Source organism: Leucoraja erinacea, chromosome 7, assembly GCF_028641065.1.
Source record: "Leucoraja erinacea ecotype New England chromosome 7, Leri_hhj_1, whole genome shotgun sequence".
Taxonomy (NCBI): Eukaryota; Metazoa; Chordata; class Chondrichthyes; order Rajiformes; family Rajidae; genus Leucoraja; species Leucoraja erinaceus.
Window position 1 is genome coordinate 45,474,179 of NC_073383.1, and position 25,046 is coordinate 45,499,224.

General features: G+C 42.3%; 1 protein-coding gene across 5 annotated transcripts in view; it reads right to left on the bottom strand.

The window, feature by feature from the left end:
* Window positions 1-25,046, bottom strand: part of agap1 (ArfGAP with GTPase domain, ankyrin repeat and PH domain 1) — a 566,650-nt gene that overhangs the window by 128,910 nt on the left and 412,694 nt on the right. For 4 of the 5 annotated variants that reach the window (XM_055638440.1, XM_055638441.1, XM_055638443.1 and 1 more), the window contains exon 13: window positions 19,453-19,614. In XM_055638440.1, the coding sequence (XP_055494415.1) occupies window positions 19,453-19,614 (162 nt within the window). Of the gene's footprint in view, window positions 1-16,863; window positions 19,615-25,046 lie in introns of those variants that run through there. The other variant, XM_055638442.1, reaches the window with a different exon arrangement.

Below are 25,046 nucleotides of genomic sequence, written 5' to 3' on the forward strand. Positions count from 1 at the left end.
CATTACTGTCAAGCAGTATGAAGTGCATACTATGGGTTTCAGGTTAGAGGCTCATACTTCACAAGAGTAATTTTATTTTATTTTACTGTGTTTGAGATTGCAGTCCATTAAAGCAAGGAGGCAAAAGAGCTGTTTAAAGATCATAACAGAGCACACAAAGCAGAATGTGTGTTCTGGAACAGAGAGCAGATGTAGTTTGACGAGAAATAAAACATTTTTTTATCTCATTGTGAATGTGTTAAAACCCTTCAGCGGGAGATGTTGTAACAGCTCCACCCAGGTAAGAGAGAGTGACCACCAACCGAACTGAGAGCAGCGGATGCACTTGGGAAAACTCGGCTGCGCTTCTTTCCTGAGAGCAAGTAGAATCGTGGCTCAGCTCTCCTTAGATGCCCTTCCGGCTCCCTCAACCTGGCCACACGCGTCCAGGGAGTGTTGTTTGTTTGAAACCCTATTGTCCAGTGTGCAGTGAAGCATTCCACTCGTGCCTGATTAATTGCCTTACAAATTTGGAACCTGGTCCAATCAAACCGAACGTCACATTCAATGCACGGCAAAATGATCAATGTAATTCCCTGCTCCTGAGAATATTCTCAACCTCAGTGATGGCAGAGCACAGCGCGTGTGTGCAAAATCCCAAGTGGAAGTGCTTGCAAATACCCTCAGCCACAGCTGGTGATCACCACCATTCAGAAGGATTAGGAGCATGTGAACATTGTGGTTCCAGGTGCGACAGAGGTTCACCTGCATCTCCTCCAACCTCATCTATTGCATCCGCTGCTCTAGATGTCAGCTGATCTACATCGGTGAGACCAAGCGGAGGCTGGGCGATCGCTTCGCCGAACACCTCCGCTCGGTCCGCAATAACCACCCTGACCTCCCGGTGGTTCAGCACTTCAACTCCCCCTCCCATTCCCCATCCGACCTCTCTGTCCTGGGTCTCCTCCATGGCCAGAGCGAGCAACACCAGAAATTGGAGGAACAGCACCACATATACCGCTTGGGGAGTCTGCACCCTGCGGGCATGAACATTGAATTCTCCCAATTTTGTTAGCCCTTGCTGTCTCCTCCCCTTCCTCAGCCCTTGGGCTCCTCCTCCTCAGCCCTTTTCCTTTCTTCTCCCCCCCACCCCCCATCAGTCTGAAGAAGGGTTTCGGCCCGAAACGTTATCTATTTCCTTCGCTCCATAGATGCTGCTGCACCCGCTGAGTTTCTCCAGCATTTTTGTCTACCTTCGATTTTCCAGCATCTGCAGTTCCTTCTTAAACACATCCTCCAAATCATCCTGACTGGGATATACAGCACCATTCCTGTGACAAATTCAATCCCTAACGGAGTTGTGGGAGTTCCTTTACAAGGATCACAGTGGTTTAAAATGCTGTACCACCATCAGTCAATTAGGGTGGGTGATCAATGTCTGCCTTGCCAGCGATTCAAAGAGATGAATGAAACAAATTCTTCATGCTGAATAACGATTTGCCTTCTCCCAACTCCTACCCTCACAGCCATCTGTCTTTCAAAAATTCAAAACACTAAGCATGTATTTGAAGAGCTGTTTAAAGTAAAAGCTATGGGGCTTAACAACTTCCAGGCTACAGCATCGCAGCCATCGGCATTTGCCTGGTCATGTCAATGGTCAAAATGTACAAGTGAGCCCATGCCCAGGAATATCACACCCTTAAGCAACAGCACTCATCCACTTCACCATGCACTATATCATCAACTTACTCTGATGGTAATCAGAGATGCTCCTACCATAAGGTAATCAATCCCCTTAGTCAACAGTCAACAGTGCTATCAATGGCACTTAAGCACCACCAATCATCAGTTGACCAATGCTCATTTTCCTTTGTTTGAGGAACAGTACCAAATCACATAACAGCCAAACATGAACAAAGACAACTGAACTGCAGACGGGAATGTGAGAGGCAAGAATGGCATTTATACATCTAGTAAAAGTGAATTCATTGGGGGCAGCGAGGTGGCAGCACAATAGCAAAAAGAGTAGCTGCTTCGCAGTCCCAAAGACCTGAGTTCAATCCAAGTCAAGAGTGTTTTATTGTCATATGTCCCAAAACAGGAACAATGAAATTCATACTTGCAGCAGCACAACAGATATGTAAACATAGTACAACAAAAAAAGTTCAGTACATTATATACAAAAGCAAACAATAATAGTGCATCTGATAGTGCCTGTCCTCTGAAGCTGACTGTGTGGGGTATGCATGATCTTCCTACACAGATTTCCATTAGAATCTCCGGTTTTCTCCCATTTCCAAAAGAACATGCAGGTTGATAGGATTCAAGAAACCGAGAATATTCAGCATTTGTTGCGGCTGTTGAAGGCCACTCATTACAACACTAGGATGTCACTGCAGGAATTCCTTCGGCTCTGTCTAAGTTCAGCCATCTTCATCTGCTTCAATAATGACTGTCTTCCTCTGCAGTGAGGATATTAACCAATAATTGCAACGGTACATTCCAAAAACTTGATAAAACTGGCTTGGACTAATCAGTGGCAAATAATATTAATGCTACACAAAGGCCAGGTGTGGCCATCTTAAAAACAGTTGCCACTCTCTGGCAGTTATGGACAAGATCTCTCTGTGCGTCAAGGCTGTTAAGGTTCTTGCCGATACCTTTCTCTTACATTCAAAGTGCAACACCTCATGCTTACTTGGAATAAACTCCATCTGGCCATGCATCCACCCATTTCTGTAGCTGATCTATATCCCATTGAATACTTTGACAACCTCCCTCAATGTCCACAACTCCACCAAATTTGGCGTTGTCTGAAAACTTATTAACCAACCCATCCACATTTATGTTGAAGTTGTTTATATAAATCACAAACAACAGAAATGTCAGCACAGATCCCTGCGGAACTCCACTGGTCACAGACCTCCAGCCAGAATAACATAATACTACAACCACAACCCTTTGTTTTCTAATGGAGAAAGCCATTTCTGAATCCAAGCAAACAAGTCACTGTGAATCCTATGCATCTTAATCTTCTGGATCAGCCTACCATGAGGGACTTAAGGGCCTGTCCCACCAGCATGCAATAGCATGCGTCTAGCGCAACCAAACATGGTCACTTGAGGCGTACGGCCTCGTGTGGCCGGTCCCACTTCGATTGCTGGAGACGTATGGAGTTGTGCGGGGCTGGTCCCGACATCGCGTGGGGCTCCAAAAATCTTGTTCTGTCCGAAAATCCCGCGCGACAACGGCCTGTCCGCCTGCAGCAGCATTGAGGCCGTAAGCAGCGCCTTGACGGGCGTACATAGCGCCTCGACGTCGTACGCAGCAACTTGACGGCGTATGCCTAGTGCGTGCCGTTGCGTGATGATGTCACCGCCCGACGTCCAAATTCAGTCGGCCCGCCTCATGCCCAGCTGATTGGTGAGTATGATGTCGGGACCAGCCCCGCACAACACCAGGCGCCTCCGCGGTTGGAAGTGGGACCAGCCCCGCAAAGCCGTACTCCTCAACCCACCACGTTTGGTCGCGCTAGACGCATGCAATCGCAAGCTGGTGGGACAGGCCCTTTAATCAAATGCCTTGCTAAAATCCTGCAGACAATGTTCACTACCCTACCCTCATCAATTACTCTCGTCACCTCCTCAGAAAATTCAATCAAGTTCATAAGACACGACCTGCCAGGGACAAAGACATTCTAATTGTTCATAAATAGCCTGTTCTCATTGAAATCAAATAAATCCTCTCCAAAGCTTCCCAACCACTGACATGAGGTTTACCAGCCTATAATTTCCTGGATTATCTCCCTCCCTTCTTCAACAGAGGATCAACTTTGGGTCTTCTCCAGTCCTCTGGGATCTCACCTCAGCTAAATATACAAAGATCTTCCTCATAATTCCAGCTATTTCCTCTCTTGCCTCTCCCAAAAAGCTGGCATGGATCCTATCAGGTCCTCGGGATTTATCTACCTAATGGTCTTCAAGAGCCCCCAAACCATCTGCCTCTTGATCTCCAACAACCTTTGCATATTGGTGTTCCCCACACAGATCTCAGTGTCATCCATGTCCTTCTGGTTGAATACAGATGTAAAGTACTGAACTTGTCTGAAGAAGAGTTCCGACCCAAAATTCAACTATCGATTTTCTCCAGGGATGCAGCCTGACCTGTTGAGTTACTCCAGTACTTTGTATCTTTTTCTTTTGTAAATCAGCATCTGCCATTCCTTGTTTCTGCAAAGTACTTGTTTGGTGCCTCACCTACATATTTCCTCCTTTATCCTTGAGCAGTCCTGCTTTCCCTCTGGTTACCCTCTTGCTTTTAATGTATGTATGAAAAGCTTTGGAATTATCTTTATACTGACTCATTGATTACATTTCATGACCCCTTTTGGGCCTTCTAATTGCCTGTTTGCTTTACATTCCTCAAAGGCCCTGTCTGATTTAATCTTTCTAAACCCTAACATAGGTTTCCTTTTGCTTTTTGACCAAATTTACAACCTCTTTGGTAATCAAAGGTTCCTTACCTTGCCATCTTTATCCCTCCTCCTTACTGGAGCATGTCGGTCCCGAACGTTGATCAGCTGGCTTTTAAATGACTCCCATGTCAGATGTCGGTCCAAACGAATGACAACTGCTCCCAATTTATTTACCTTAGCTCCTGCCTAATTATGCTGTAATACCCCAATTTAGTACATTCTAATCTGCTTTACCACAATTTAGTTCCTTCTTTAAGAGTCAGCTTCTGTACTCAACATGTTGATTGACGCAGGCAAATGTGCCAAATGCCCTTTTCACTATCCTGTCTACCGCTTTCATGGGAATATGTAGCTGCACACTTAGCTGTGTCTGTTCTACAACATTCCCCACAGAACTATTTGGAAGCTCTGCATTTTTCAACTACCTTCATTCACATACGATGTAAAAGATCCTGCAAATAGGAGCAGGGATGAGAAATGACTTGGAAATTTGAAAAGTAGTGTAGAAATGGAAAGTGTTTAGTTTTCAAAGCATTATCAATCCACTAAACCCTTCCACCCTCTTCACCGCACAGGACAAATACTCACGTGTCATATATTGCTGTAAGTTGCATCTTTTATCCTGTACGTGTAAGAGTGTTCTGACAAAGATGTATGACCTTAACATTACTTTAGTGCTGGTACTACCTTTTGTTTGAGCACTTAGATGTCTCATTGTGATTTTTTCTCATTATGCTGAAATTTTGAGTGAAAAGTATTTTAAAACTGTGGAATTTCTTTTCCATATATTGCTGATGATATTGGTGGTAAACTAAGTGCAGAGAAAGCCAAACTGGCTTCTGTCAAGTGAGCAGTGAAAGTAAAAAAAGAGATGAAATAAAATAAAAAATAAAGGTCTTGCGTTAATATTAGTAATTAATGTCTTAACGTGATTCTGGTCAATTAGACCAGAGACCAAAGATCTCTTTGAAGTGAAGCTGCTATTGTTACATGGGAAATTCTGCAACTGTTTTGGGAGTTGATACCTAAACCTTCTGACTCGGAGAAAGCAGAGACATAACAAGGGAATTGTTTCAGGAATCACAGAGAAAGGCAGAGAGAGAGGAAGAAGGGTTGGTTTAAACTGCACGTATTTTAATGAAAGGGGCCTGACGGGTAAGGCAGATGAGCTCAGGGCATGGATAGGTACAAGCGACTGGGACATTGTAGCCATGACTGAAATCTGGTTAAGGGACAGGTAGGACTGGTGGCTCAATGTTCCTGGGTACAGGAGCTTCAGGAGAAACACGGGTGAGGGAAAACGAGGGGGGGGGGGGTTGCATTGTTGGTTAAGGAGGATGTCACAGCTGTGTTCAGAGGTGACATTACAGACAATTCGTCTAGTGAGGCTAGATGGGTGGAGCTGAGGAATAAGACAGGGATGATCACCTTGTTAGACCCCTGAATAGTCAACGGGAACAAGAACAAATGTGCCAGGAGAATGCAGGTCAAATAAGGTTGTTGTAGTAGGGGATTTAACTTTCCCAATATAGACTGGGAAAATCATAGCGTGAAGGGTTTAGATGGGGTTCAATTCCTCAAAAGTGTTCAGGAGTGTGTCCTTAAGCAGTATGTGGAGGCCCCCACACATGAGAGGGCAATGCTGGATCTAGTATTGGGGAATTGGGAAGGGCAAGTTCATGAAGTGTGTGTGGAGAAGCCTTTTGGGACTAGTGACCACAGTTCGATTAGGTTTAAGAAAGTTATGGATAGAGACGGAGAGTTAAAATGTCAACTGGGGTAAGATCAACTTTGAGGGTATGAGGGAAGGTCTCGCTCAAGTTGACTGGAGCAGGTTATTAGATGGGAAATGAACATCGACCGTGGGATGTTTTTAAAAGTTTACTGAAGAAAGCGCAGGATGTGTACGTCCCCGTAAGAGTGATGGGCAAAGCAGGCAAACGTAAGGAAGCTTGGATGACGAGGGAAATTGAGACATTAGTCAAAAACAAGAAGGAGGCATGGGACAGCTGGGATCAAGTGCATCCCTGGAGGAGTTTCGGGAACTAAGGAATAAACTAAAAAAGGAAATCAGAAGGGCAAAAAGGGGCCGGGAGATAGGTCTAGCAGGTAGCATTAAGGACAATCCCAAAAGATTTTATAAATACATAAGGGGGGAAAGGGTAACTAGAGAGAGAGTGGGACCTCTCAGGAATCAAAGCAGTCACATCTGTGTGGAGCCACAGGAGATGGGCAAGGTACTAAATGAGTATTTCTCCTCCGTACTTACAAAGGAGAAAGACTGTAGGATGGAGGAAATTGGAGCAGTTACTGGAAGTGTCTAGAGAGCTGTTAGGGTTACCATTGAAGACGTACCGAGGGTACTGTTGTGTTTGTAGACAAATCGCCAGGGCCTCATCAGATATATCCGAGGATATTGCGGGAAACTAGAGTGGAAATTGCGGGAGCCATTGGTTGAAATTTATGAGTCGTCCTTAAATAAAGGAGAGGTGCCGAAAGACTGGAGGGTGACAAATGTTGTGCCTCTTTTCAAGAAGGGCTGCCGGGAAAATGCTGAGAACTATAGGTCCGGTGAGCTTAACATCTGTAGTTGGTAAGTTACTGGAGAGTATTCTGAGAGATAGGATATACAGGCATTTGGATGGGCAAGGACTGATTAGGGATAGTCAGCGTGGTTTTATATTTCGAAGGTCGTGACTCACAATTCTGATTGATTTTTTTGAAGATGTGACCAAAAAGTCAATGAGAGCTGTAGATGTTGTGTACATGGATTTCAGTAAGGCATTCAACAAGGTAGGCTGCTCTGGAAGGTTAGATCACATGGGATCCAAGGAGAGATAGCTGAATGGATAGCAAATTGGCTCCATGGAAGGAAACAGAGGATGATGGCGGAAGGTTGCTTCTTGGACTGGAGGCCTGTGACTAGTGGTGTGCCTCGGGTTCAATGCTGGGCCCGTTACTGTTTGTCATCTACATCAATGATTTGGATGAAAACATACAGGGCCAGATTAGCAAGTTTGCTGATGTTACAAAAGTTAGTGGTGAAGATGGTTGTGAAAGATTGCAGCAGGATCTGGATCGATTGGCCAGGTGGGCGGAGGAATGGTTGATGGAATTTAATACAGAAATGTGTGAGGTGTTGCATTTTGGGACGTCCAACAAGGGCAGGACCTACACAGTAAATGGTAGGCCTCTGGGTAGTGTTGCAGAGCAGAGGGATCTAGGAGTACAGGTGCATGGTTCCTTGAAGGTCGAGTCGCAGGTAGATAATGTGGTCAAAAAGGCTTTTGGCACTTTGGCCTTCATCAGTCAGAGTATTGAGTATAGAAGTTGGGAGGTCGTGTTGCAGTTGTATAAGATATTGGTGAGGCCGCATTTAGAATATTGTGTTCAGTTCTGGGCACCATGTTATAGGAAAAATATTGTCAAGCTTGAAAGGGTTCAGAAGAGATTTACAAGGATGTTGCCAGGACTAGAGGGTGTGAGCTATAGGGAGAGGTTGAGTAGGCTGGGTCTCTATTCCATGGAGCGCAGGAGAATAAGGGGAGATCTTATAGAGGTATACAAAATCATGAGAGGAATAGATTGGGTAGATGCACAGAGTTTTTTACCCAGAGTAGGGGGAATCGAGGACCGGAAGACATAGGTTCAAGGTGAAGGGGAAAAGATTTAATAGGAATCCGAGGGGTAACCTTTTCACACAATGGGTGGGGGGTTTATGGAACAAGCTGCCAGAGGAGGTAGTTGAGGCTGGGACTATCCCATCGTTTAAGAAACAGTTAGACAGGTATATGGATAGAACAGGTTTGGAGGGATATGGACCAAGTGCGGGCAAGTGGGACTTGTGTAGCTGGGACATTGTTGGCGATGTGGGCGAGTTGGGCAGAAGGGCCTGTTTCGACACTGTATCACTCTATAACTGTTAAACACTGCTAGCCATAACTGCAAACCCTGGTGGCTATGAATTGAACCCAGCCCTGGCTGTGCATCAGATGAGGTTTACTATCATATCCATTTGATGTCACATAACCCACTACATTTGTATCCTGACCTGACAAATGAGGAATGGTGAATGCATACTGCACAACAGGGTCCCTATATCAGGAAGTTGCATCCCAAACATGAATCAATATCATGGGAAGGAGAGCTGCTGCCTCACAGTACCAGAGTCCCGGGGTTGATCCATCCACCTTGTTGCCTCTATGGACTTTAACAAGGCCTTTAACAAAGTCCTGCATGGTAGGCTGGTCTGGAAGATCAGGCTGCATGGAATCCAAGGTGAGCTGGCCAATGAGATTCAAAATTGGCTTGGAGGAAGGAGTCAAAGAGTGGTTGAGGAATAGGGGAGAGGGGGAGAAAGATGGAAGAGGGGTGGGAGCGAGACAAAGTTTGACTTTTAGGAAGAGTTTGGATAGACTGCAAACTGAGGCAGAGGAGTGACCTCATTGAGGTGCACACGTTTATGAGGGGCATGGATAAGCAAAGTTGAAAGATTGTGAAAGCTTTTATTTTTTGGGTTTGTGTGGATGGGAGTCAAATGTGATGACATTGATATGCAAGGAATGGAGGGATATGGATTATGTGCAATCAGATAAGAGTTGGTCTTGTCATTATGGCAGACGGGCCACAGACATTGTGGTCTGAAGGGCCTGTTCCGGTGCTGTACTTCTAAGTTTCATGATAATTCTTTGTAAACTGTTCTCAAAGAAGTCAGGTTTTGACTCTTGGTTGTGGGTGAATTCTTCGAATGAATCTGGAGCGCAGAAGGTTAAGTGGTGACAAGCTTTTCCCTTTGAGAACAGGGAAGATTCAAACAAGAGGACATGACTTCAGAATTAAGGGACAGAAGTTTAGGGGTAATATGAGGGGGAACTTCTTTACTCAGAGAGTGGTAGCGGTGTGGAATGAGCTTCCAGTGGAAGTGGTGGAGGCAGGTTCATTGGTATCATTTAAAAATAAATTGGATAGGCATATGGATGAGATGGGAATGGAGGGTTATGGTATGAGTGCAGGCAGGTGGGACTAAGGGGAAAAAAAAAAACATGTTCGGCACGGACTTGTAGGGCCGAGATGGCCTGTTTCCGTGCTGTAATTGTTATATGGTTATATGGTTATATGGAATCCTATATGAATGATTTCTTAATGTGAGGCTGTTTAAAATTGCTGCAACAATTGCACCAACAAATATTCTGTAAGACTTTTTTTAATTAAAAATCCTTTTTCTTTTCTATGCAGTTTGCAAAGAATCAAGCCAACGGGAATTATACCATGAGCAAGTTCATCCACTTGTGCTGCAGTTTGGTATTAAACTAAGAATGATGTCCCCCCCTCGCTGCTGAAGGTTCAATAATTCTCTTGACCTCCAGTGATTTATGGATTTTTAATATACCAGCTAGACAGTTTATTGAATCTGGATACTCACATGCTCTTAAGAAGGAATGTCAGTTGTGCATTTAACCTCATGCAGTTGGCAAATTATAGGCCAATACACAGTCAGTTCATTTCGTCAAAGTTATTCCTTTGGTTCACCAATAGTCAATGACAATTGTTAACACTGGTCTCATTGAAACGATATTTGGTGCTAAGCTTGATATAGGTTTCTAATGTCTTTGGGACTGAACTTGATTGGCCCTTGGGAATCTGTAACTGCATCGCCAATCATTCACATAAATTAGTGGTTTTATATTTGTAATCAAGATTACACATTTGTTTTAATTTGTAATTTGTACTGATAACAGTACTATCTCTGAAAATGGTTTATTAGTCACTAAAAACAGGGCTTTAAAGATAGAACTCAGGAGGTCAGTGGCTTCACAGAAAACAGAGCTTTAGATACTTAAAGTCTGTACTATTTCTTAAAGGAATATTCACTGAATTTTCATACCAGGAAAGAGGTAGGAGATGGAATGGGGATAGATCAGAAACTCATGAAACAAAGGTCTTTCTGAAATCTGATTGAATTTAAACAGGTCTAGTATAGAATCTGAGGCTGGAACCCTGCAATAGGCAGGAGCTGGGCAGAGTTGATTGGCAGGAGCTGTTATTAAATAAGTCCACATCTAACATGTGGGAGTTGTTTAAAGACCAGCTGGTCAGAATTTAGAAACAAACATGTTCCTGTGAGGAAGAAAGAAGTAAGTAGCAACCTTGGATGACAAGAGATGTTGCAAATTTAGTTTAAAAAAAGGAAGGAAAATCAAGGTTTATGAAACAGAAATCAGACATGGCCTTTGAAGGATATACATGAAGCAGGAAAGAATCAGGACGGCTAAAACCCAACAAAGAAATTTTAAAGGAGATTTATGAAGCAAGTTTGTTATTACACGGAGTGCCCAGAACACATTGCCAGAGAAAGCGGTGAAATAAGATATGATAATAACATTTAAGAGGTTCTTAAGAAGCACATGAACAGGCAGGGCATGGAAGGATATAGACCATGAGCGGGAAGACGGGACCAGTTTGGATTGGCATCATAGTTGGCACAGACATCATGGGCCAAAGGACCTGTTTTGTGTTCTATGTTCATCTAATTAATTTAAGGCTAAATTTTACATTAATGCAAGGAGAAGAAATCCAGGATCCTGTGGGGACCAAGTCATAAAAGGTGTGAACAAAAATAAACTGCAGAAAGAGATTGTGGAAACAACCCTACAAGAATAACAACATTAACAATAAGAAATATAAGCAATACATTATTAGAAAGGAAGGGGTAAATGTGAATGTGTGTTCCTTGAATACGCTCAAGGCTATAATGGCTAATAAGGAAATGGCTAATGGCTTGCTCCAAAGCATGTCCCTGTACCTGCATTCATGAAAGAGGAATTAAAAAGTAGCCATTTGAGTTTAATGTGCTGAAAGGAAGGCACTGAAGAAAGTAAAGGGACTTATGCAAACCAAATTTCAGCACCTGATATTTTTTCATTCATCATAACTTCTGAAAAACCTCCAGATTCACAAATTATTCACTCTGATTGGAAAATGTCAAATGGTTTACAAGTAAAGTAGATTAAAAAAACCAAGGTAAGTACAAACCAGTTAGTTTAATATCTGTTGTGGGGAACTTATTTAATTCTATCTTCTGGTTCACAGAGATCTCTTGGAAAATAATGAGTTGACCAAAGAATGTTAATTAGGTGTCATGCATGACTAATTTCATTACACTCCTGGAGAATGTCCTGAGCAAAGAGAATGGAATATTGCCAAATATAAACTTCCAGGGTGTATTCAATAGGTTTCTGCATGGAGGATTACTGGCAAAAATGAAAGAGCATTGAATCACAGTCCCCAACAACTTTTACAGATGTGCCGTAGAAAGCAGTCGATCAGGATGCATCAGAGCCTTGTAAGGGAACTGCTTCACCCAAGACCGCAAGAAATTGCAGAGAGTTGAGAATGTAGCCCAGACCATCATGCAAACCAACCTCCCTACCATTGATGGGTCTGAAGAAGGGTCACGACCCAAAACATCACTCATCCTTTTCTTCCAGATAAGCTGCCTGACCTGCTGAGTTACTCCAGCACTTTGTGTCTATCTCCCTTCTATTGACTCCATCTACACCTCACGCTGGCTCGGCAAGGCCACCAGCATTATCAAGGACAAGTCTCACCCCGGTCAATTCCTCTTCTCCCATCTCCCATTGGGCAGGAAGTACACAAGTTTGAAAACGCATACCTTCAGATTCAGGGACAGTTTCTTCCCAGCTGTTTTCAGGCAACTGAATCGTCCACTCATTAGCTTGAGTGTGGTCCTGATCTTCCATCAACCTCATTGGAGACTTTTGAACTATCTTTTTAATTGGACTTTTATGTGTACACTGTGGATGGCAATGATGGTCCAATTCTATACGGCCATCGTAGAGTCTGTCCTCTCCTTCTCCATCATGGTCTGGTTTGGCTCAGCCACTAAGCACGACATCTGGAGGCTGCAGCGAATCGTCCGATCAGCTGAGAAGGTTGTTGGCTGCAACCTTCCTTCCATTGACGAACTGTATACTGCAAGGGCCAGGAAGCGAGCGGGTAATATCACCTCTCACCCTGACCACAAACTCTTTGAATCACTTCCCTCTGGAAGGCGACTCCGGACTGTCAACGCTGTCATAGCCAGACATAAAAACAGCTTTTTTTCCCCACGAGTAGTAGCTCTACTCAATAACCAAAAATCTGTAGCATCTTTTTGTTTTGATATTTTATTTAATTCACATGTTTAATCAATAATGTTTTATGTGTCCTAACTGTCACTGTTTGTTATGTTGTCACTTGCGGGCGGAGCACCAAAGCAAATTCCTTCTATGTGAATATTTGGCCAATAACTTATTCATTCATTCATTCATTCATTCATTGTAAACATGTAGCCTTTTTGACTGGATGGCAGGCAAACAAAAGCTTTTCACTGTACCTTGGTACACGTGACAAATAATAAACTAAAAACTAAATTAAACCTTAGAACAGAGGTTGGCAATCAGTTGGTCCTGGAATAGTTTATTGAAAATTAATGGATTGGCAATGTTGGCAGGACACAGATGAGAGGGCTAAGATAATATTCCCAGGGTCTGCAATTGCAAGTCCGATTTCACAAAACATATATTGTTGGTGAAGGAATAAGGTCATATATTTAAGTTTATAAATGGTACTATATTGTGTAATGGGAGTAAAAGATTACATTGGCAGACTATGAATGGACAAAAATCTCCATAGCACACTTTTTTCAAGATATAAATCTATAATTACTAATTAGTGTGGGGATAGTAGTGTGTGGTTCGTCATAGCAGAAAAGCAGACCTTTCACCCCAATTTATGCCGACCAAGATGACCAAACTAAGTAAGTCCCATTTGCTTGTATTTGGCCCATATCCCTCAAAACCTTTTCTATCCTTGTACCTGTCCTACTAACTTCAAAAATGCTGTTATAGTACCTACCTCAACCTTCTGGCAGCTTGTTCCATATACCCAACATCCTCCGAGTGGAAAAAGATACCCCTCATATTCCTACTAAATCTTGCCCCTCTCATCGTAAACAGGTGTCCCATTTAAATCTGAGAAAGATGATGTATTTTTTAATCTTTATGAAGCATTTGTTACATCCTCAGATATCCACATACCACCTTGCCATTAATGTCTGGGTCTGGTGACGATCGTAACATAGGCAGCCGCTAAATGTACACACCCGCCTCCCCTTCCCCACTAATATAGCAATGAAATGGGCGCTTTTGACATAGCGAACAAAGGAATAAATGCACGCAAAAATGACCGGAGAATTTCTCTGCTCTTCAAATGTGCTTCCGGGGCTGTGGGATCTTTAAATTCAGAACCACATGTGAGTATCAACCTTGATTTTGTGTTCAAGTCACCAAAATGTTACATTATTATGTGACTCAAAAGCAACAATGTTACCATATCAGACAGCAATGAATAAAAATAATAACTATATATTTCATCTTGCAGCAGTTGGCGAGGATTTGTAGCTCAATTGGACTTTGAGCACCGTAGTTTTTTAACTTTTAAATAATGACTGAATGACCACACTCAATGAAACCTCGCCACTAAAAGAATTGCTAATGCAAGTTTCAAATATCTGGAACCAATAGTACACATTAAAGGCCTGTAAGTTAACGATTGATTAGCTGGTCTGAGCATGTGTGAAATGGAAATGAAAAAAAAAACATGATTTCTTATCAATTTAATATTTTGGGTTATGCCTGCTGATTTAATCTCCTATACCAGTAATTGCAATTTTTATGGTTTAAAGAAAGAGATGATAATTTTTCATTTGCGACTCTTCTAAAACCTGAACTCTTCAGATTACTTACTTGCTGGTCACGTCCATTTGATCTGCTCCACAGAACAAATGTGAATAGTTAGTCAGCATCTACCATTTCAGAAACCATCGTTGCTGTGTCACTGAGCCCCAGAAGGAAGGTTGCACAGGGAGAAAACTTTACTTCTAAAAGGACCAGATAGCCAGCATTTAAAAAGAGCTTAAGAAGAAACTGCAGATGCTGGAAAATCGAAGGTACACAAAAATGCTGAAGAAACTCAGCGGGTGCAGCAGCATCTATGGAGCGAAGGAAAAAGGCAATGTTTCGGGCCGAAACATTGCCTTTTTAAAGGTACACAAAAATGCTGGAGAAACTGCTGAGTTTCTCCAGCATTTTTGTGTACCTGCAAAAAAAGAGCTGGATGACTTACAATAACTCTGTTTGCCCTTCCCCGCTCAATTGGCAAACTGGGTGTGGAATGTGGAGATCATAAATCTCCTGTCACAAACAATAACTTCTGCATGTTCTAAAACATTGGTATTTAGAACGGCCCTGAATTGGGGACTCTATTGTTAGGGGGTCGGATAGGCGATTCTGTGGACGCAGTCAGCAGGTCAGGATGGTGGTCTGCCTCCCTGGAGCCAAGGTCTCGGACGTGTCTCAACGGGTCCAAGATATCCTGAAATCAGAGGGAGAGGAGCCTGAGGTCGTGGTACATATAGGTACCAATGACATAGGTAAAAAAAGGGAAGAGGTCCTGAAGGGAGGATTTAGGGAGTTGGGAGGAGAGTTAAGGAAAGGACCAAAAAGGTAACAATCTCAGGATTACTGCCTGTGCCACGCGACAGTGAGAGTAGGAATGGAGCGAGGTGGAGGATAAATGCGTGGCTGAAAGACTGGTGCAGAGGGCAGGGATTCAAGTTTCTGGATCATTGGGACTTCTTTTGGGGAAGGTGGGACCTGTACAGAAAGGATGGGTTGCACTTGAACCCGAGGGGGACCAATATCCTGGCGGGGAAATTTGCAAAGGCTACTGGGGAGACTTTAAACTAGAATGGTTGGGGCGAGGGACTCAAATAGAGAAAGCTAGTAGACAGAATGGGAGGCAGGAAGCAGAAAAGGGAAGCACTCGGACACAAGAGGAGAAAGAAAAAAAAGGAAATAAACAGAGAATAAGAGGCGGGGGGTTTCTTAAATGTGCATATTTTAATGCTAGGAGCATTGTAAGAAAGGTGGATGAGCTTAGAGTCTGGATAGACACCTGGAAGTATGATGTTGTGGCGATCAGTGAAACATGGTTGCAGGAGGGCTGTGATTGGAAACTAAATATTCCAGGATTTTGTTGCTTCAGGTGTGATAGAATTGGAGGGGCAAGAGGTGGAGGTGTTGCATTGCTAGTAAGGGAAGATATTACAGCAGTGCTTTGGCAGGATAGATTGGAGGGCTCATCTAGGGAGGCTATTTGGGTGGGAACTGAGAAGTGGGAAAGGTGTAGCAACACTTATAGGGGTGTATTATAGACCGCCTAATGGGGATCGAGAATTGGAAGAGCAAATATGTAAGGAGATAGCAGATATTAGTAGTAAGCACAAGGTAGTGATTGTGGGAGATTTCAACTTTCCACATATAGACTGGGAAACACATTCTGTAAATGGGCTGGATGGTTTGGAGTTTGTAAAATGTGTGCAGGATAGTTTTTTGCAGCAATACATAGAGGTACCTACTGAGGAGGGGCAGTGCTGGACCTCTTGTTAGGAAATGAGACGGGACAGGTGGCGGAGGTATGCGTTGGGGAGCACTTCGGGTCCAGTGATCACAATACCATTAGTTTCAATATAATTATGGAGAGGGTCAGAACTGGACCTAGGGTTGAGATTTTTGATTGGAGAAAGGCTAACTTTGATGAGATGCGAAATGATTTAAAAGGAGTGAACTGGGACATTTTGTTTTATGGGAAGGATGTAGAAGAGAAATGGAGGACATTTAAAGGGGAAATTTTAAGAGTATAGAATCTTTATGTTCCTGTTCGGTTGAAAGGAAACAGCAAAAATTGGAAAGAGCCCTGGTTTTCAAGGGAAATTGGACATCTTATTCGGAAAAAGAGGAAGATCTACAATAATTATAGGCAGCATGAAGTAAATGAGGTGCTTGAGGAGTATAAGGAATGTAAAAAGAATCTTAAGAAAGAAATTAGAAAAGCTAAAAGAAGATATGAGGTTGCTTTGGCAAGTAAGGTGAAAGTAAATCCAAAGGGTTTCTACAGTTATATTAATAGCAAAAGGATAACGAGGGATACAATTGGTCCATTGGAGAGACAGAGTGGACAGCTATCTGCAGAGCCAAAAGAGATGGGGGAGATATTGAACAATTTCTTTTCTTCGGTATTTACCAAGGAGAAGGATATTGAATTATGTGAGGTAAGGGAAACTAGTAGAATAGCTATGGATACTATGAGTTTCAAAGTAAAAGAAGTAATGACACTTTTGAAAAATATAAAAGTGGATAAGTCTCCAGGTCCTGACAGGATATTCCCTAGGACATTGAGGGAAGCTAGTGTAGAAATAGCTGGGGCTATGACAGAAATATTTCAAATGTCATTAGAAACGGGAATAGTGCAGGAGGATTGGCGTACTGCGCATGTTGTTCCAATTGTTTAAAAAGGGTTCTAAGAGTAAACCTAGCAATTATAGACCTGTTAGTTTGACTTCATGGTGGGCAAATTAATGGAAAAGATATTTAAGAGATAATATATATAACCATCTGGATAAACAGGGTCTGATTAGGATTGTGCCTGGAAGGTCATGTTTGACTAATCTTCTTGAATTTTTTGAAGAGGTTACTAGGGAAATTGACGAGGGTAAAGCAGTGGATGTTGTCTATATGGACTTTAGTAAGGCCTTTGACAAGGTTCCTCATGGAAGGTTGGTTAAGAAGGTTCAACTGTTGGGTATAAATGCAGGAGTAGCAAGATGGATTCAACAGTGGCTGAATGGGAGATGCCACAGTAATGGTGGATGGCTGTTTGTCGGGTTGGAGGCAGGTGACTAGTGGGGTGCCTCAGGGATCTGTGTTGGGTCTTTTGTTGTTTGTCATGTACATCAATGATCTGGATGAAGGTGTGGTAAATTGGATTAGTAAGTAAGCAGACGATACCAAGATAGGGGGTGTTGTGGATAATGAAGAGGATTTCCAAAGTCTACAGAGTGATTTAGGCCATTTGGAAGAATGGGCTGAAAGATGGCAGATGGAGTTTAATGCTGATAAATGTGAGGTGCTACACCTTGGCAGGACAAATCAAAATAGGACGTACATGGTAAATGGTAGGGAATTGAAGAATACAGTTGAACAGAGGGATCTGGGAATAACCGTGCATAGTTCCTTGAAGGTGGAATCTCATATAGATAGGGTGGTAAAGAGAGCTTTTGGTATGCTAGCCTTTATAAATCAGAGCATTGAGTATAGAAGCTGGGATGTAATGTTATAATTGTACAAGGCATTGGTGAAACCAAATCTGGAGTATGGTGTACAATTTTGGTCGCCCAATTATAGGAAGGATGTCAACAAAATAGAGAGAGTACAGAGGAGATTTACTAGAATGTTGCCTGGGTTTCAACAACTAAGTTACAGAGAAAGGTTGAATAAGTTAGGTCTTTATTCTCTGGAGCGCAGAAGGTTAAGGGGGAACTTGATAGAGGTCTTTAAAATGATGAGAGGGATAGACAGAGTTGATGTGGACAAGCTTTTCCCTTTGAGAATAGGGAAGATTCAAACAAGAGGACATGACTTCAGAATTAAGGGGCAGAAGTTTAGGGGTAACATGAGGGGGAACTTCTTTACTCAGAGAGTGGTAGCGGTGTGGAATGAGCTTCCAGTGGAAGTGGTGGAGGCAGGTTCGTTGGTATCATTTAAAAATAAATTGGATAGGCATATGGATGAGAAGGGAGTGGAGGGTTATGGTATGAGTGCAGGCAGGTGGGACTAAGGGAAAATAATTGTTCGGCACGGACTTGTAGGGCCGAGATGGCCTGTTTCCGTGCTGTAATTGTTATATGGTTATTTGAATGTGGTATGTTCAAAGTTGCTTGTCACAAAACTAATATAGGAAAATATCACAGTACAACTATAGAAGTTTTTCTAATTGTTAAAAAAAACATTAGATGGAGCCCTTTATGTATGCAGTACTAATGAGGACAGAAAAAATAATTTTGCCCTAATACACTGACATCATGTGGCGTCTTCCACTAAGTTTAAAGCTGTTAAAAATCCATTATTCCTTGCGGTTGAAACTCAACAACATTCAAAAGTAACAAAATTATATTTGAGACGCTCTAGAACTGTTTAGTTGTCCTGTCAGTATCATCATGATGCATAATATTGAATCATCTCATATAGATGCAATTTACAATGTTTCGTCAATCAACGCATCAGATAACTCATTATGAAATATATCAGGCGAATGTGCCGTGACCAAATCCAATTTTCATTTACACCTATGTCGATGTCAGGGACTCAGTGTTGGGACGTAGACTTGTGGATCACCCAGAGTCAAGAGGCAACAATTAAATTGTGCCTCCTCAATCCACACATAACAATTATTGAGGGGGAAAGCAAACAATTGGGCTTTTAGCTTTTGATCAATATGTACTGCTTTTGTGATGCAATTTTGAATATGTGGATTGAGGAAGCATTGGCTTCAAACTTAAAGCTGTAGTCACTCTGTCTCACAAGATGAACAAACATAATGAAACAGTTTAATTCAGAACTGGCATGAGGAAGAAAGAAGGGTCTGGTTTCCCGGCATAAATGTTGTTCAATGAAGGTGACACACTGCCGACCTACTCTTTGGTGTCTGTCCAGGGACAAAAACGCAAGAATAATGTCAACTAGATCACCTGTTCTCCCAAGGGGGAATCAGATACCTGCATTCACATACAAACATTTTTTTCAGGAATATACCATGGGATGAGTTTTTGAAATATACCCAGCCAATTTTCCCGAGCAGACAACACTGTCAATGTGAATGACTATTAACAGAACCAATTCTACCACAACAGTACACAGGCAGATTCACAAACTGCTGCACTGCAGAGCAATGGATTCAAGAATTATTTCAAAAGTAGGCACAGACACAAACAAGTGATAAACTAAATGCTGGAGAGTCTTTGACTCTTGTTTGCCTTCTTTAAATCAATGACTGTGAGACAATCTCATGCTATTAACAAACAAGACCAATGAGTCCATTACCTTCTGCTGTGCCTGTGATGCCATCAGCTTTGAAGTTACTGGTGCTCTTCTTCCTGCGATGCTTTTTCCTGTTGGCGTGGGGTGAAGGCGGGGGCTCAAGCTTTGGGCTGGTGGTGCTTGATATACTGGGGCTTGAACATACAGAATCTCCCAGGCCAGCATCTTCAAGAGAAATAAAAGAATACATGAATAATACATCCTAGTTCCATAATCTGAAAGTGACATGTCCAATATGGGGACTTCAGGTGGTTGTGGCTTGTACTCCCTCAAATCCTTTGAATGTCAATGGGAAAATAAGTAATTGGTTTCTCTCAATACCAATAAATATTGGGACTTGTGCTGACCAACGCAGCTTAGATGCTTTTCCATAAAATGAGTTGCCTCAAATTAGTTGCTCCATGATCCAGCTGTTGGTTGCCCTCCTTTCTTGTACAACCCTTCTTCTCCCACCCATTGGAAAATAAATGGAGTGCTCACTGCAAGATTGGACAAAAAGCCTGTTTGTCTTCACAATTATTTTATAAAACTATGACCCGTGCAAAACATATGCAAAGAAAATCGTATTTTTTCAATCATTTTTCTGTATCACAATGACAATTTATATTCTAATGCCCAAAACTCAATGACAATCTTGGAGGCCAAACATTGAGACATATTTATATTTTCTCTTCTTCACCTCCAGCTTTGGTTACATCTTCACTTTTTTTCGCGCAATAAACCCCTCCTCCACCTACCAGTAGCTTTTCCCCACCTCTGCCCCTCACCTCTCTCTACTAGTCATCTCTCCACTACTCCATCAGTGTGAAGAGGATTCCCAACCTGAAGGGTTGTCTTTCCATTTATATCCACAAATGCTGCCTGCCCTACTGGATTCATCCAGCAGTTTGTGCTTTGCTCGGGATTCCAGCATCTGTGATCTGTTGGCTCAAACATTTGAGTGTTTGCAGCAGATCCATGCGCGCTCTCATTAGATTTCAGAACCACTTGAAAAAAATTCTCATCTCGGTCCTAAAAGACTTCCCCCTTATCCTTTAACTGTGACCCCTTGTTCTGGACTTTCCCAACATCGGGAACAATCTTCTTGCATCCAGCCTGTCCAACCCCTTAAGAATTTTGTAAGTTTCTATAAGATCCCCCCTCAATCTTCTAAAGTACAAGTCGAGTCCATCCAGTCTTTCTTCATATGAAAGTCCTGCCATCCCAGGAATCAGTCTAGTGAACCTCATCTGTACTCCCTCTATGGCAAGAATGTTTTTCCTCAGATTAGGAGACCAAAACTGTATGCATTACTCCAGGTGTGGTCTCACCAAGTCCCTGTACAACTGCAGTAGAACTTCCCTGCTCCTATACTCAAATCCCTTTGCTATGAATGCTAACATACCATTCGCTTTCTTCACTGCCTGCTGCACCTGCATGCCTACTTTCAATGACTGGTGTACCATCACATCCAGGTCTCGTTGCATCTCCCCTTTTCCTAATCGGCCGCCATTCAGATAATAGTCTACTTTCCTGTTCTTGCCACGAAAGTGGATAACCTCACATATATCCACGTTATCCTGCATCTGCCATGCATTTGCCCACTCACCCAACTTATCCAAGTCACCCTGCAGCCTCCTAGCATCCTCCTCACAGCTAACACTGCCCCCCAGCTTCGTGTCATCCGCAAACTTGGAGATGTTGCATTCAATTCCCTCGTCCAAATCATTTATATTGTAAATAGCTGGTGTCCCAGCACTGAGCCTTGCGGTACCCCACTAGTCACTGCCTGCCATTCTGAAAAGGACCCGTTTACTCCTACTCTTTGCTTCCTGTCTGCCAGCCAGTTGTCTATCCACATCAATACTGAACCCCCAATACTATGTGCTTTAAGTTTGCATACTAATCTCTTATGTGGGTCCTTGTCGAAAGCCTTCTGAAAGTCAAGACCGTACAGAGGCTTGGAAAATCTGGTGGAAATATCTTTCTGTGCAGGGAGCTGGTTGGTTTCAGAGGAGATGGGAAGGAGGAAACCAAAACTAGAGAAAACATCATAATTCAAATTGTTTCATGTCAAAATAACACTTGAAGTTGCTAAATTCAAAATAACTCCAAGCTGCCAAGCATTGATATACCCCAGGACAAACACAATTGTCCATTACTCTCAATTGGAAGCCATGTTCAGAGGGAACAGGGGGGGAATGGAGATGAAATGTCATAGAAAATGTAATGCACTAGTATAGCTCTAGTTATAATCATATTGCTCTGTTGCCAACTATGTTCCCTTGGAGCACGTTTCCTATTTAGGATAGAAAGGTTGGCAAATTTAGATTCATTGCGCACTTCTGATATGCTCTCACAAAATTCAAATGCCATTATCTTTATACCACTACTGAGAAAATAGTCTTCAAATTGCAATGCTCATATCACACATTTCCTTCTACATAAAAAAACGAGGCATTTCAGCACATTAGTTCCATGCTCATTATCAGAGGAGCAAACTCACGAGTCCTGTTCCTTCTCTCCTTTCTCTACAATAGCAAATTCACCTACTAGCATATGTTGGAAAGTTGGTGGAAACCCATAGAGAGAAACTCCACATTGGAGATCAGGGTTGAATTTGGGTCTCTGGAGCCATGAGGTAGCCGCACAAACTATTATATCACCGCAATGTCCCTATGACAATTCAGCACCATCCATCCAATGTTAAAGACAAGATGGACAGCATTCCGTTAGATATTTCTTGATGAAAAGTCAACAACTTTAAAATTCTAACACCCTTTCCATCCCTTTATTTCTATTTTTCTTGTCTGACTGCATTCTCTTTTGTTCTCCAACCACTCTCACACAGGTATTGATTATTCCATTTGTGAACCATTGGAGCCCCTCAATTACATTAGTCATTCTCTTTTCTCTCTATCGTCAGGTTTCCTGCAGGCCAGCACTGACAATTGACACAGGAAATGCATCTCTGTTCACTGGACTCCCAAGCTGTGCACGAATTAAAACATACACACTGCTCAGAAGTAAAGCGAATTATAATTTTTTAAAATTGTGACAAGATGGCAGTGGCTTACTATTACTTAGGATGATGTCTCCTTGAAGTATTTTGCAACATTTCATAGCAAAAGATATTACAATTGTAAAAGAGTCATAGAGCACGTAAACAAGCCCTTCAGCCCTTCAAACCTGAATAGACCATCGTGCCCATTTACATTAATTATTCTTCCACTATTCCCAAACTAATGATAATTCAAAGGGAACTATTATGAAAATAATTGAGTCATGGAACATGGAAACAGGCCCTTTGGCCCATCTCATCCATGCCAACCAAGATGCCCATCTATACTTGTCCCATTAACCATAACTCATATCCCTCTAAACCTTGCCAAAAATGTTGTTTAAATGGAGAGCGCCTATTAAACGTTGGCCACAACCATTTGTTCTGGCAGCTCACTTCATGTACACATCACCCTGTGTGTGACAATGCTGCCTCTCAGGTTCCTATCAAATCATTCTCCTATCCCCTTAACCTATGCCTTGTAGTTCTTGATTCCCCAACCCTGGGAAAAAGATTGTGCATTCACCCTATCAATGCCCCTCGTGATGTTATACACCTCTAAACTATCACCTCTCAGTCCCTGACACTCCAAGGAATAATGTCCTAGCATGCCCAACCTCTCTCTGTAGCTCAGTCCATACATCTTCATAAAGCTTTTCTGCACTCTTTCCAGCTTAATGGTTTCTTTCCTATAGTAGGGTAACTAAAACTGAACACAATACTCCAGGTACAGCCTCCCCAAAGTCTTTAACAACTGCAACCTAGCACCCCAACTTCGATTCTCAATGCCTTGCTGATGAGGGCCAGGGTGCCCAAGTCTTTTTCACCACCATATCTGCCTGTGATACCACTATCTTGGAACCTGCATCCTGTTCCCCAGTTATACAACACTCCCCAGGACCTTAACGTTCACTGTTAACGTCCTGGTTTGTCTTCCTAAAAGGCAACACCTTGCCTTTAACTGGTCCTGAGCTAGAACATTGTCTGTCCATTCTCTCCACAGATGCTACCCGAGTTCCTCCAGCACTTTGCATTTTGCTCTATTTTCCATTCCTTGGGCCACTTACCCAACTGATCAACATTCCGCTGCAATCCTTGATAACCTTCACTGTTCACTGTCTATGGTGTTGCCTTTTTTTAGTGTGATCTGCAAATTTACTAACCAGCAAAAATCTTGTTTGCCTTATAGATGCATTATGAAAGGAATAAACCATCAGCAAGGTATTTACATCAAGTACACTCAGTATCCTTTAACTCTCCATTAATACAAATCGTTAATAGTAAAAAGCTCCGTTTCCTTTAGGAACCAGTTGAACAATTGTATCCCTGATTGTTTTCTTGGTCATTACAGTACATTTAAGCTCTAATGGCAATGCAGTCAAATAGCTCCCACCAGCACCACAAAATACATGCAAACACAAGATATTTTGATGCCTCCCCTCCAATTGAAAACATAGCCCTGGATGACTATCTTTCTGTATAGCATTTGAATGGAGAAATTCCACTCTTAGGGGCTTTGTTATGCTCCTTATGGACACTGCTAATCACAGGGCTTGGATTTACAGCTGAAAGTAAGTAATGTGGGGCAAAGCACATCCCAGGAAATGCCACATGTGAGCTTCAAGATGTTATCTATCTATGCAAGATTACTTTTATAGCACATTACAGTGATGTGCAGCAGGAAACATTCATGGTTGTAATGGACTGAAATGGTAGGGCTACTTTCAGCAAATTAGTTCACTTTTGTTTTTAAATAACCTGCAACTTTTTTGAGAGGTACTTTGCTCCGACTAAACTACGTCCTGGTTCAGTGGTTACGTGTTTTTACCAAAGCCAAATGTTTTGACAGGTCAAGTTCCAATTCAGAGACTTGAAATGCATTATCTAGGAAGCACCATTCTTTGGACCAACCTCAAGACAGCTGAAACTACACTTGTCTTTCGAGGAAGCAATTAAAGATGCCACGGCTACCACAATGATAACGTGCAAGGAAGTTTGTGGTATCCTGGCCGATATTTATCCTTCAATAACAAAGCAACCACATAATTTGTTGTAATCACTGCTGAAATATATCAAACAGAGCAGTTTATTTGTTATTTGTGGAGTCTTGCTACATACATATTTCTTGCCTTGTTTACAATATTATAACAGTATCTAATGTACTGCATTGGCTGAAAGGGCCTTGAAACGTTCCTGCTTCTTACGCTTCAGTAACATACCACACTGTAGATGGTCTGAAGTCATATCCAGTGCTGGTTTCTCTGCCATCTCCTCTGCTGTCTCTTGTTCCTTCAGCCACATCCGGAACACCCTCACAATGGGAAACCAATAATCTGGGCCTATGAACCGCCCTACTATTCGGCAAGATGGGGCTGGGGTGGAGCTGTGAATTTTATCTTACATTAAAAACGCCTGCATCCTCCCACTTCATGGAATATTACCACTTTGGTGACATATTAAGCAGACCCCAGCCAAAGGAAAATTCGAAAGGGAAGAATTTTGTGAAGAAAATAAAAATCATAGTTTTAGCCTACATCTTTAGTTTTAGAAAATATAA